The sequence below is a fragment of the Ammospiza nelsoni genome, chromosome 16 (assembly GCF_027579445.1).
Source record: "Ammospiza nelsoni isolate bAmmNel1 chromosome 16, bAmmNel1.pri, whole genome shotgun sequence".
Classification (NCBI taxonomy): domain Eukaryota; kingdom Metazoa; phylum Chordata; class Aves; order Passeriformes; family Passerellidae; genus Ammospiza; species Ammospiza nelsoni.
In genome coordinates, this window is record NC_080648.1 from 17,206,735 (window position 1) to 17,219,027 (window position 12,293).

The window sequence follows — 12,293 nt, forward strand, 5'->3', positions numbered from 1 at the left end:
CTCCTGCGAACAGCGCCGGGGGCCAGAGCTCGGCTTTTTCCACTGCCTCGAGGCTTTCATGTCCCAAACAGCCCAGTGTTCTTCTCCCCTGTGAGTAATGCTGTGTTTTCACTGACCGCTGTCACACACTCACCACCTCCCTCCATCACACGAGGGAACCGTGTCATTCATTTTGCAAACATTGTCACAAACTGCAGGGCACAGGATGAATAAGCAGCTCTGCCTTTACTGACACCGGGGGGTTTCTGAACAGTTATGGTTTAAACACCACAGCTGGTTATAAACACCTTGGAAGCTCGGGCTAAAAAAGCACGGAAAGGTTGGAAGATTAAAAAGGCACAGAAAAAGGAACAAGAGTAACAAAGGGACGCAGCTGGAGCATGTGCAGTGTAATATCCACTGGAATTTCTTTGTGCCTTGCTTTCCCTACGAGTTTCTTTACTTTTTGTCGTGCTCTCGTGGAGGGTCACTCTTGGGTCCCCACACTGAGTTACTCCATAGTCCAGGAATGCAGGAATTGTGGGTTTTTTTATTACAGAAACATCACATTATTTTTTAAAAAGGCAAAGTCTAAAAGGCAAAATTTCCAGTTGTCTTTGCTGTTACATCGTCCATTTCTGTCCCCTTTTAATGCCATTAGATGTGGGACAAATTTAGACCTGAAAGGTGGCAGAAGTGGCAGAGTTGAGCAGTGAAAATACAGCAGGAGGATCTCCCCTGATTCCTGCACTTAGCACAGGACTTCAGGAGGAGACAGAAATTATTTTTCCATCATTTCTTCAGCTTTCAGCCCTAAAAGTCCTGTATTATCCCGAGCTGGCTTTATCCACCTAAAGCTATTTGTGAGCTGGGAGAAGTTGTTTTGTGTGCACATGAAACTCTTTCTCACAGCAGCTGCTCACACTGGCTTTACAGACCCTTCCCTGGTGGAAGCTACCACCAGTGGAGAACAGGTTTGTGGTGGCTCCAGGACAGGGAAAAGATGCCAATCTCCAGCCCTACCCCTTCCAGTTCTGTTCTGGGTTAATGGGCAGAGCCATCCCAGGCTCAACATCAGCCTCCCCTGTGCCACGTGCCTTTATGAAGCCTTCACCTCGCTGGAAAGATAAGGAGAACAGAAGAAATGGCAGTGCCTCAGCAGCTCTTATCTCAATCTTTATGAGGATGGATGGTTCTGGGAATCTGAAGCTCTTACAGAGTCACTGCGCCCACAAAACGCTGACATCACCTGACGGGCAATAAACGCGAGGCTCATGTTCTGGGGAGGAGAACACGCCTCTCCTGCTCCTTGGTGAGAGCTACGTCATTTGTTTTCTATTCAAATTCAGCCTCCTCCCGCGGAAACCTCCTTGCCTTGCCCTGCCAGCCATCGGGAGATGTTACTGAGAAAATACCCGTCCCAGCAATAGGAAGAATAATTTCCCATAAGTGTGTTTTATTGTGTATCTAATGCCTTTCATCTTGAAGTATGAGAACTTTACAAATACAGGGATTTTATTGAATAAATACCCTTATGCCTAGTGCAAGGCATGATTCATAGCAGATTAATAGAGGCAATTAAATGGAAGATTAAATTGCCTAAACCATTTGCCCCACTAAGCTGATCCCAGAGCTGTGAAGTGTATCAGTGCCACTAATTCCCAGAGATTTTCCTTTGCAGGCAGGTATTTAAGGATTTTGAATATCAAATCCAGGTATCCCAGGCTGGCTCTGTAATGCCTGTAATCATGTTAAAACCAGCTCTGAGCAACTTGCCCCAGGCAGCTCTGTGAGTCACTGAGGAGAAAGCAGAACCTCTGCCTTGTGGAGCTGCTCCCGCAGAGTGGAGCCTTGCAGAATGGGGATGGAGCACTGTCCATGCTGAAAATCCTGTATTCAGGCTGTGACAAGGGTTTGGTGAGTGCTGGGACAGGGAACACACAGGGGTGGGACACTGCCCCACTGCAAATCCTGGGTTTCAGGCTGTGACAAGGGTTTGGTGGCTGCTGTGACCAAGGAACACATGGGGATGGGGCACTGTCCAACTGCAGATCCTGGATTTAGGCTGTGACAAAGCAACACATGGGGATGGGGCACTGTCCAACTGCAAATCCTGGATTTAGGCTGTGACAAGTGTTGGTGGCTGCTGGGACAGGGGAACACACAGGTCCAGAGTCTCAGGTGCTGGCTGCTGGCAGAGGTGCTGGCCAAGCCCAGCTGCAGCTGTGGGATTCTCAGGTTTTGGGGTGTTTGGAGCTCTGCCTGCAGCACCAGCAGCTCGTGGTGAGGAGCCCAGAGTCCAGGCAGTGCCCACTGGGGCTCTCTCTGTGCAGGACTGGCACCCACAGCCCCTGGGAGCAGCCAGCAGAGCAGGGAGCTGAGATTTCCCCAGGCAGGGCTGGGAGAAAGGGCTTTTCCATATTCCCCAACATCCATCAGGGTCCAGATGTGTCCCCAGTTGAAATATCCAAGCTCTGACACCAACTCTTTTCACTCATGGCCCACAGAAATAAATGTGAGACCTCCACCCAGAGCTGCTTTAATGCTGTTAGGACTTACCCTCCTGCCCCCCTATTCCCCCTTCTCACCAGCTCTGAGAAGAAGGATTTTAGACAGTCTAAGCTCGGCCAAAGGGTTAAATCTTAGGATCTAAATGCATAAAAAATAATGTTTTCATTGCAGTGTGAGTCATCGGTAATTCTATATTGTTTGTGTTCTCTTTATGGTGACCTTTCATCTCTGAATCCTTTTTTTGTTTCCCTTTCTTTTTCTTTCTTTCTCTCCATCTGTCCTTCCCTCCTCCCTTGCTCGCTTGCTTCCTTCTTTTTATTTCTCTCTCTCCCTATGTATCTTTCCTTTCTTTTTCCTTCTGTTTCTTATGAATCTGTGCCTCTGTAAAATCTGTCCAAATATTTACAAAAGGAAATGCTGGGTTGTGAAACTGAATTCAGAGAAAATGTTACACATGCTGAAGAAATGCATCCAGCAGGGTTTCCAAATGTTCCCACATGCATTTTTGTCCAGTGTCTCAAGTGTTGGGGCTTGATCCTTCGTACCTTTATTCAGGCAAAGCTCACACTGGAAAGGCAGCGAGATCCAGGCTGGGGTCTGTTCCAGAGGTGCTGTAATTCTGGACTGGTTCCATTTGATTCTGGCCATGGGTGACTGGTTAAAAAGCCTGAATAACCAGTGGGGCTGGGTGAGGGCTTTGTGCAATGGGCCCTTCCAGGCCAGGGGTTGTGTCACTTGTCACCGGGCTGGCACAAACTGGCATCGCTGTCAGGCACAGCCAAGCTCTCTGCCAGCTCTGAAATCTCCAAAAATCATCAACCAGGCTGCACTGGGACACCCCTGGTCCCTGGAGGAGCCAGGACAGAAAAAGCCACACTCAGCTGTGCCATCATCCATGAAGTCATTTTCCCAAGAAGCCCTTGATGCTCTCATGTCCTCATGTCCTCATGTCCTCGGACATGTTCTGGCAGAGGAGCAGGGATGTGTTTAAGCCCCGGGATAATGGCAGTGGGTCCCATCTGCTCTCAGAAAGCGTCACCTCCCACCCCCACACTCCAAGCTCGTGTTTCTTTTCTCGCCCTCACAAAGGCAGCGTGGCCCCGGCGCTGACAGGGATTGTTTGGGAGGAAGGGGTTAATTTTGTATTTCCTGGCTTTTGTTAGGGCAGGAAAATGAACCCTTTAGCAGCTCATTCAAGGCGGTGTGAGCTTCTAAAAGGCACTTCAGACCTGGTTTGTATTCTGCTTTCTTGCATTCTCAGGGCAGGTTTATTTAAGAGAAGAAAACAAAAATAAAGCAAGGAAATAGCCAGCCCAGGATTGCAAGTGATTAAGTACACACTGCCACATGTGATGAATTTTTTTCTTCCTGATTTACACCGGGCATAAACAAGACCAGATTCCAAAGCCTCGCAGTTACATAAGTGCATCGAAAAGCAATTATCATTGTTGTGGAGATAAATTCCCTTTGTGCAAAGGCCTCCGTGGGGTGTCATCCCTGCCCTGGCTCACATTCAATATTTGTGTGCTGCTGGTTAACATCACGATGAGAAAAGTGGATGTCATTGAGAGCGCATTGTCCCTTGGCTGGGCAGGTGGCAAGCCTGGAAATTTCTTTAAAGTCGGGAAAAATTGAAGATGCCAGACCTGGGAAAAAAAAAAAAAATCTGTGTTTTTTAGATTTGTGTGACACTGAGAAGGGTTTAGGACAAGGACAGAAAAACCTGTCAGTGGCACAGGGATACCTGTGAGCCAGGCATGGGGTGGAATAGATGCTCTTTATTCCCTCCAAGCCCAAACCATGCTGGGATTTCATTATTCTAAGGATGTCCCCAGTTCCTAATCCCACAGGGGTTCTCTATTGTGGCTGGACACACTCTTTGCCTCTCCCGTGCTCCTGCCAGGAGATGCCTTAAATTGTTCCCACATCACACTCCAAAGGAGAAAATGCAGCAATTCCTGGGTACAGACCCACAGAAAGCTTGTTTCTGAGGTCCATTTCCTCCAGAAAAGATGATGAGCACAGCCCTGTCTTGTGGCCATCTGCTGTGCTGGCTTGTGCTGCAAGGAGTTGGCAAGAAATCCCTCATGGACCATTCCTGCTGTTCCTCTCCTCAGAAACCTGGGCAGGCTGGTGTTGGACAGTGATGTGCAAGGTCACCAGAGCTCGGTGTCACAGTGATGTCACATCTTTGGAGGTGCACAGCTGGGGTGATGTCCCTGTGGTGGGACATGTGTCACCTGCCCAGCTGAGGGGTCCTGAGGGGTCCCTGGGACATTGGGGGCTGCTGTGATGGAGAGGAGTCATTTCCCAGCACCCAAGTGTGTGAGTGTTCCTCCCACAATCTGCTCCCAGCCCGCTGCTGAAAGAACAACAATAAATAAATGGAATGAAAAGTGCAATCCTGTGTTTATTTTAAAGGAACGTGTTGAAATAACAGATTCACTTTGAGGCTGCAGTTCTGGCAGGAAAAGCCAGTGCTCAGCAGAGCAGAGACAATCCTGCGGGTGAGCCAGAGCTGGCACTCACCCACCCCTGCCCTTGTCCATCCCCATCCTCCTGGACCCCTTTGGGATCCTGGAAAACCCTGGAGATCTCAGCCGGGCACAGAGGTGCTCAAAGCCTGGGGGACATTGGGGGACAGAAAATGTGAGGAGGGATGGGGGGAGACAGAAAATGTGAGGAGGGATGGGTGGGAGACAGAAAATGTGAGGAGGGATGGGTAGGAGACAGAAAATGTGAGGAGGGATGGGGGAGACAGAAAATGTGAGGAGGGATGGGGGGAGACAGAAAATGTGAGGAGGGATGGGTGGGAGACAGAAAATGTGAGGAGGGATGGGGGAGACAGAAAATGTGAGGAGGGATGGGGGAGACAGAAAATGTGAGGAGTGATTAGGGGGAGCCTGGAGGGGCAGGAGGGGGAGAGGAGCCCTGGGTGGGTGCAGAGGTCTCCTCCAAAAGGAGCAGCTGGAAGGGGGAAGTGAAAACACAAAACTGCAGAGTGGGGTGAGGAAGGAACAGCTGGGCAGAGCAGGGGAGGAGGAATTGCTGGGGGGAAAGGGCTGGGGTGGGACGGGGTGATGGGCAGAGAGGGCTGGGGACACCCGGAGGGGACACCCAGAGGGGACACCTGGAGGGGACACACAGAACAGAGCAGGGGAAGTGGCAGCAGCGCTGACTGGAAGCCCTGAGTAAGAAACACCCGTGGCTCGGTGCAAGCCAGTCATCCACGGAAAAAGAAAGAAAACTTTTGGGAAGTGCTGATGCACTGAAAAGGGGGGAAAAAAAGAGAGCTCCCACCAGTGTCCTGCCGGTTACTGGGCAGCCCCCACCCCTGGGGGGTTGTCAGTGGGAAAAATGAACTTTGTATGGGTCTGCTGTGGGGTTTTTTTCCATCTCAATGAAACATGACGGGAACGACTCTGAAATATGTGTTTACATTATAAATATATACACAAATATATGTGTACACATATATATTTATGCGTGGGTTTGTCTGTACATGTAGCTATGCCTATGCATGAATACAAATATATGGATGTGTATGCTCATTCCTTTTTACATATATTTTAGGAGAATAATCACACCCTCATCCAAAGCTCGACATCCCCACGCTGCTGCTGCTGCTTGCCTTGAATTCTGTGGGAAAGGAGGGAGCAGCCAGTGCTGCAGCAGAATATTCCTCCCCTCCTCTGATATATATATGTATAGATATATATATATCCCCATACAGATATATATACACACCTACACATGCACACAGGTGTATATATACACATATTTGTAAATATATACAGAAATATATACACATATTTATAAATATATAGCCACACATACACACATATATATGTTGACCTAGGCACATATACACACACCTATACATACATACATACATGTATATTTTAAAATAGACATAGATATGTGAATGTATGTATATGTATATACATGTAGAAATGTATATACGTGTATATATATGTATATATACTTATATTTTTATATATATTATATTTATGTGTATTTATTTATTTTATATGTTTATACACATGCATATATACATATATTAATATATATTATATATTGGTATATTAGTTGATTTTATACCTTTATATATTTTATATTCTTATATACTTATATATATTTTAAAATATTTAATATATATTATATTTCTGTATATTTTTATTTTATATCTTTATAAAATTTTACATTGTTATATATTTAGATATATATGTACATATATATTTTAATATATTTTATATCTATTTATATCGGGGGGGTGTGTGTAGTACGGCCGCGTGTGCACACGCGTGTTCAGGTGTGTTCAGGGGTACAATGGGGTTCACACACACCCCTGTGCGCGCCCCCGCGCCCGCGCGCTCCCGGCGGCCCAGCGAAGGATGACGTCACGCCGGCGGGGCCGGGCGCGCCCGCGCTGGCGCGCGGCCAGGTTGACGTCACCCGTGCCGGCGGCAAGCCCCGCCCCCTTGGGCACCACGTGACGCGGCCCCATTGAGAAAACGCCGCTCCCGCCGGCGCGGCCCCGATATAAGCGCGGGAGCGGCCGAGCGCGACCGGGACACCGGGACACGCGGGGACAGCGGCACCTCCGCCACACCGCCCTGCCCTTCCACCCAACCATCCAACAATCCATCCGGCCATCCCGCCCGGCCATGGTGAACCTGCGGGTGTGCGCGCTGGAGTGCGAGGCGCTGCGGGCGCTGCTGCAGGAGCGCGGCGCGCAGTGCCTCGTCCTCGACTGCCGCTCCTTCTTCTCCTTCAACGCCGCGCACATCCGCGGCTCCTGCAACGTCCGCCTGAGCACCATCGTGCGGCGCCGCGCCAAGGGCGCCCTGGCTCTGGAGCACGTCCTGCCCAACGAGGAGCTCCGCGGCCGCCTGCGCCAGGGGCTCTTCCACACCGTGGTGCTGCTGGACGAGCGCAGCGCCGACCTGGAAATGCCCAAGCGCGACAGCACCATGCTGCTGGCGCTCGGCACCCTCTGCAGGGAGGCCCGCGGCGCCCGCATCTGCTTCCTCAAGGGTGAGTGGCGCCGCGGGCGCCGGAGGGGCCGGGCGGGCCGGGCCGGGCGGCCCCGCTGTGCCCCCGAACGTGCGGCGCTCACCCCGCGCCCCTCTCCCCGCTCTGCCCCCGCAGGAGGTTACGAAGCGTTCGCGTCCGCCTGCTCCGAGCTGTGCACCAAGCCGGCCGCCCCCGCCGGGCTCAGCCTGCCCCTGAGCGCCAGCCCCGCGCCCGGCAGCGCCGACTCGGGCTGCAGCTCCTGCGGGACCCCGCTCTACGACCAGGTGAGCGCCGGGATGGGACGGGACGGGAGCGGAGGGAGCCGGGACGGGAGGGGACGGGAGCGGAGCGGGCGCTGCCGCCCAGCACCGGCCGGGGCTGAGCGCTGCTGTTCCTCTGTTGGCAGGGCGGGCCCGTGGAAATCCTGCCGTTCCTGTACTTGGGGAGCGCCTATCACGCCTCCCGCAAGGACATGCTGGACGCTTTGGGCATCACGGCGCTGATCAATGTCTCGGCCAACTGCCCCAACCACTTCGAGGGGCACTACCAGTATAAAAGTATCCCCGTGGAGGACAACCACAAGGCGGATATCAGCTCCTGGTTCAACGAGGCGATCGATTTCATCGGTAAATGAGCTCTTGCTTGCATTCCGCGCTGTTTCTGGGTTAATGTCCCCTGGGAAGTAATTTTTGGCATGTTTTCTTCCGCGGTAAAATCTCCGCTTGAGATTGGGGGATAACATTCCACTGGGAAGATAAACTCGGGGAACATTTCCATTAGTTTAATTCTATTCACAGGCATAATCTTAGCTCCTTAAAGCTGTTTGAAATCTTGATTCAAGAGGCGCTGGTCTTGCAGAAAAGAGTGAATTTAAGCGGATCAGTATTAAAGTAATCTTGCAAGACTGCTAAAGCGACCTGGAGGAGCTATTAGTATAATTGGAATTGGAGTCCAGAGTGAAAATAGCTGCTTTCCTCGGGACAAAGACTCCCTTTGTCTCAAAAGCTCCGGGTGCGCCTATTAGGGTAAGGAAGGGATGGATTAAAGAAATGTAAAACAGCAGCCTGTGCTTTTCCCACCTCTGGAAGCAGCGAGACTTGTTTGCTAACTGGGTGCTTTGATTCTTTCAGACTCGGTGAAGAGCGAGGGAGGAAGGGTCTTTGTGCACTGCCAGGCTGGCATTTCCCGCTCAGCCACCATCTGCCTTGCTTATCTCATGAGGACCAACAGAGTCAAACTGGACGAAGCCTTCGAGTTTGTCAAGCAGAGGAGAAGCATCATCTCCCCAAATTTCAGCTTCATGGGGCAGCTGCTGCAGTTTGAGTCGCAGGTGCTGGCCCCCAACTGCTCAGCAGAGGCCGGGAGCCCTGCCATGTCAGTGCTGGACAGAGGGGCCTCCACCACCACCGTCTTCAACTTCCCCGTCTCCATCCCGGTCCACACCACGTCCAGTGCTCTAAACTACCTTCAGAGCCCCATCACTACTTCCCCGAGCTGCTGAAGAAGCAGCTGAAGAACGTGGCCAGGACTCAGACTTGCTGTCTCAAGTGCAATAAGGACAGGGACAGTGTCACTCGTGTTTTGTGGGGAGCTGTTGGTGCACCCCAGAACGGTGTCCATGGAGAGGAGCTCGCCCAGTGCCAGAGAAACCAGGTGTTTCTGACTTCTCAACAAATGTCTGGATGTCTGCACAGAGATCAAAGGACATTGGCTCTTCCTGAGCTGTCCCTCCTTGTCTTCTGTCTGTCCCAAGCCTGCTCCATGTTTAGTAGCATGCTCACCAGTATTCCCATTCCTGGACACTTTGAGCAACACTGATGCTGTCCCCTTTTATATGACAGTCCTATTTATTTATTTTTACATTAGTGCATTGTTGTTGGGTTTTTTGTTTTTTTTTTTTTTTTTTTTTTTTTCCTTCATAAACGTAAAGTTTCAGTTCTAGAGAAACCAAATACCTCAGTATTTTTTGGTACAATAATCCTGTGTGTGTATATCTGTCAGCTCTTCTTGTTTCCCAAGCACTGACATGAAAGCACCAGGCGAGTGCTTTTTTTTTGAGTTGCCAAGGGTTGTATGTTTGCTGATTTATTTATGATGTGAAATAATATATTTCTTCTTATGAAGACATAGTTTTGTTACATGATTATAACTTTTTTTATACCAAACGGAATAAATTATGATATTTCTATTCATCTGGATTATATAGTCTTTAAAATACTGCATTTCACAATCCCAAAACTCACGTGAACCTCCAGGGTCAAGAGCTGTAATTTTCAACTCTTCTGGCCTCGGGTCTTGACTGAGAAAAATGGGTTTAAGCACCATAATTGACTAGAAACTACTGCAGGTTCTTAACCTGAGCTTTTCTTTGTCCCCATGTAATTGTGTGCAGTGGCAGGGAGCCAGGGCTGGCTTCTCAGCTGGGAGTGGATGTGGCTGCCCTGATGGCTGTAACAGTTAGAACCAGCTGAGACTTGGGCACTGGGCTACACTGAATTCAAAATAGTCCTTCTCCTAAGAAGGAGGAATAGGCTTCCTTATTCCTTGTTTACTTCTAATGCTTGAAAGGTTAAGTCTAAAAATTAACCTGTTAGTAACAGATCTCTAAGGCTTGGCACAAACTCGCAGAGTGTTTGCTTTTTCTGTCCCACCTCCTTAAATCCTTTTTGCAACTCAAATTGCCCCTGATGCCTGGAGTGAGGTATTTAGCTAGCGGGGCTATCTCTGTAAACAAATCAGGGTATGACAAGGGATCAGGTAACCAGCAACTCACCCATTTTATTACCCAGACCCAAATAAATTCTTTCCTGCTGGAGATTATCACTAGAGTGACTTGGATCTGGTGTCTCTGTTGAGGCAATGAGGAGAGTTGATGAAGCACAGCCAAAGCCAGGCAGGGGAGCTCCAGCAGCATCTCTGGGCAGGAGCAGGATGATGGGCAGCAAAGGGATCCTGGCGCAGATCTGCGCCTCTCATGGGCTCTGTGGGGCAGCACAGCATCCCTGCTGTGACATCCCCTCCCCAGGGAAGCTGTGGGGTGCAGCTGGAAGCTTGATTTCCTGGGCAGGGTAGTGCTGGTAACAGGGAGAGGGATGCTGAGGGAGCAGCAGGGTTCTGGGGTCTCATACTCACTCCAGAAGGGAGCCAACAGTTCCTGCATATCTGATATTCAGAGTCAAATCCAACTTTTGGCCCATCAAAAATGGTTTTGCTGGGGCACACACCAGGTTGTGAGTGTAAAATCAAGGGATTTAAGCAGCTGTGATCTTGATTGTACAGGGGAAGGTTTTTGTGAGCACAAAGCAGCTGTGCTCTCATCACACAGCAAGATGAGCAAAGCACCCCAAACTCCTATTGCTATCCTTCGAGTTACCTGGGGTGTTAATGGTGCTGAAATCCAGGCCTGTTCCCCTGGGGGAAGGTGCCCTTGGAGGATGGGATGAGGCTCTGCTGCCTCTGAAGCTCTTCCATGTGAGCTGCCCCTCCAAGCAGGAGCTCTGTCGTCAGCACCGCGCGTCAGCCCTCGCCGACTTTCAACCTGACACCGAGGGAGGGGAAAATGGAGCAGCTAAAAGAGGAGACATCCCTGGGCACTGAAAAGTGAACTTGGAAAACTCACATTTTCCTGAACCTCAAAGTGAATGTCCTCCCCAAAACCTGTGCTGTAAATCCTGCAAAACCCCTTTGTCCGTGGAAAATCCCTTGGCACCTCGAACCTGCCACTGCTGTCCTGGTTAAATATGCAAGGCTGCCTCTGAATACGTGAGCCTTCTTACACCTGCAGTAAAGGGTGGAACAAACTTTCACCTTCAAAGCGAAGCAGAGCTTGTTCAGTGGAAAAATACAACCTTGGCAGCCCTGGCCATGCAACTGATAAAAAAAAAATCCTGCCTGTTAATCGCAATTCAAACAGAAATCCGCTCCCTGACAGCCGCGGGAGCTTGTTTATGTGTTTCTTGGAACAATAAAACTCATTACCTGGCAGCAGATCAGCTTTTGGAACCTAAGCAGGCACCTGACAGAGGGGTGCAAAAGAGAGCTGCTTCAGCACAAAGCTGCTGTGAGCCCTGCCAGGCACCAGCGGCACCTCCAGCTCTCGCACTCGATGCCCTTTGCCAGGGCTTTATCGGGATCCTCCTGCTGTCCCCTGTAATCCGACTCTGACGCTGCCCAGTCTCAGGCTCCTGTGGGTTTTAGTGGATGGGATTGAGCTTTTTGTGGCTGGGATCACACCCATATCCCAAACTGCTCCTGGTGTGAAGGGGAGAGGGATCAGAGTGGGACTTTGGGCAGATGTCACCTTGGGATCAGCTGGGGGTTTGCTGGGAGGGATGGGGAAGGAGCAGGATGTGGGTCAGACTCGCAGGGCCACAAGGATGTGTGATGCCATTATGATGAAAAAAAAGAACATTACATCCAGAGGAGGAGGATGCCTTGGTGGCACAGCCAGCCTGAACTTTGTGAAAGAATCTTTATTTCCCACCCCTTATTTATTCTCCCAGCTCTGCTGCTTTGTTTGATTGGAATATTGAGGCACACAGTTCACCTCGGTTTAGGGCTTTAAATTCCCATTTTTCTGCCTCCAACATGAGCTGGCTGTGTCCCCCCCGTGCCAGCAGGACTCAGCTGAGACCATCCCGTGGTATCCAATCCCCCATCCTGGCTCACAGCAGGCGTGTGTGGAGCTTTCAGTTTGTATAAATCTGTAGCTCTCCGGTTGCAATACATCCCCATGGAAACCACGAGGAGTTTCCCCTGGCTGAGGACTGCACTAACATCACTTCCTG

General features: G+C 50.2%; 1 protein-coding gene across 2 annotated transcripts; it reads left to right on the plus strand.

Annotated features, from left to right (window-relative positions):
* The first annotated feature begins 7,072 nt into the window (after positions 1-7,072).
* Positions 7,073-9,698, plus strand: DUSP1 (dual specificity phosphatase 1). 2 transcript variants are annotated; one of them, XM_059483986.1, is made up of 4 exons: positions 7,073-7,527; positions 7,642-7,790; positions 7,913-8,132; positions 8,637-9,698. In XM_059483986.1, the coding sequence occupies exons 1-4, from the start codon at positions 7,158-7,160 to the stop codon at positions 9,005-9,007; spliced, it is 1,110 nt and encodes a 369-aa protein (XP_059339969.1). In that variant the 5' UTR covers positions 7,073-7,157; the 3' UTR covers positions 9,008-9,698. The 2 variants fall into 2 exon arrangements, with proteins under 2 accessions (XP_059339969.1, XP_059339968.1); XM_059483985.1 differs by having other exon boundaries at positions 7,073-7,790.
* Positions 9,699-12,293: the final 2,595 nt, after the last annotated feature.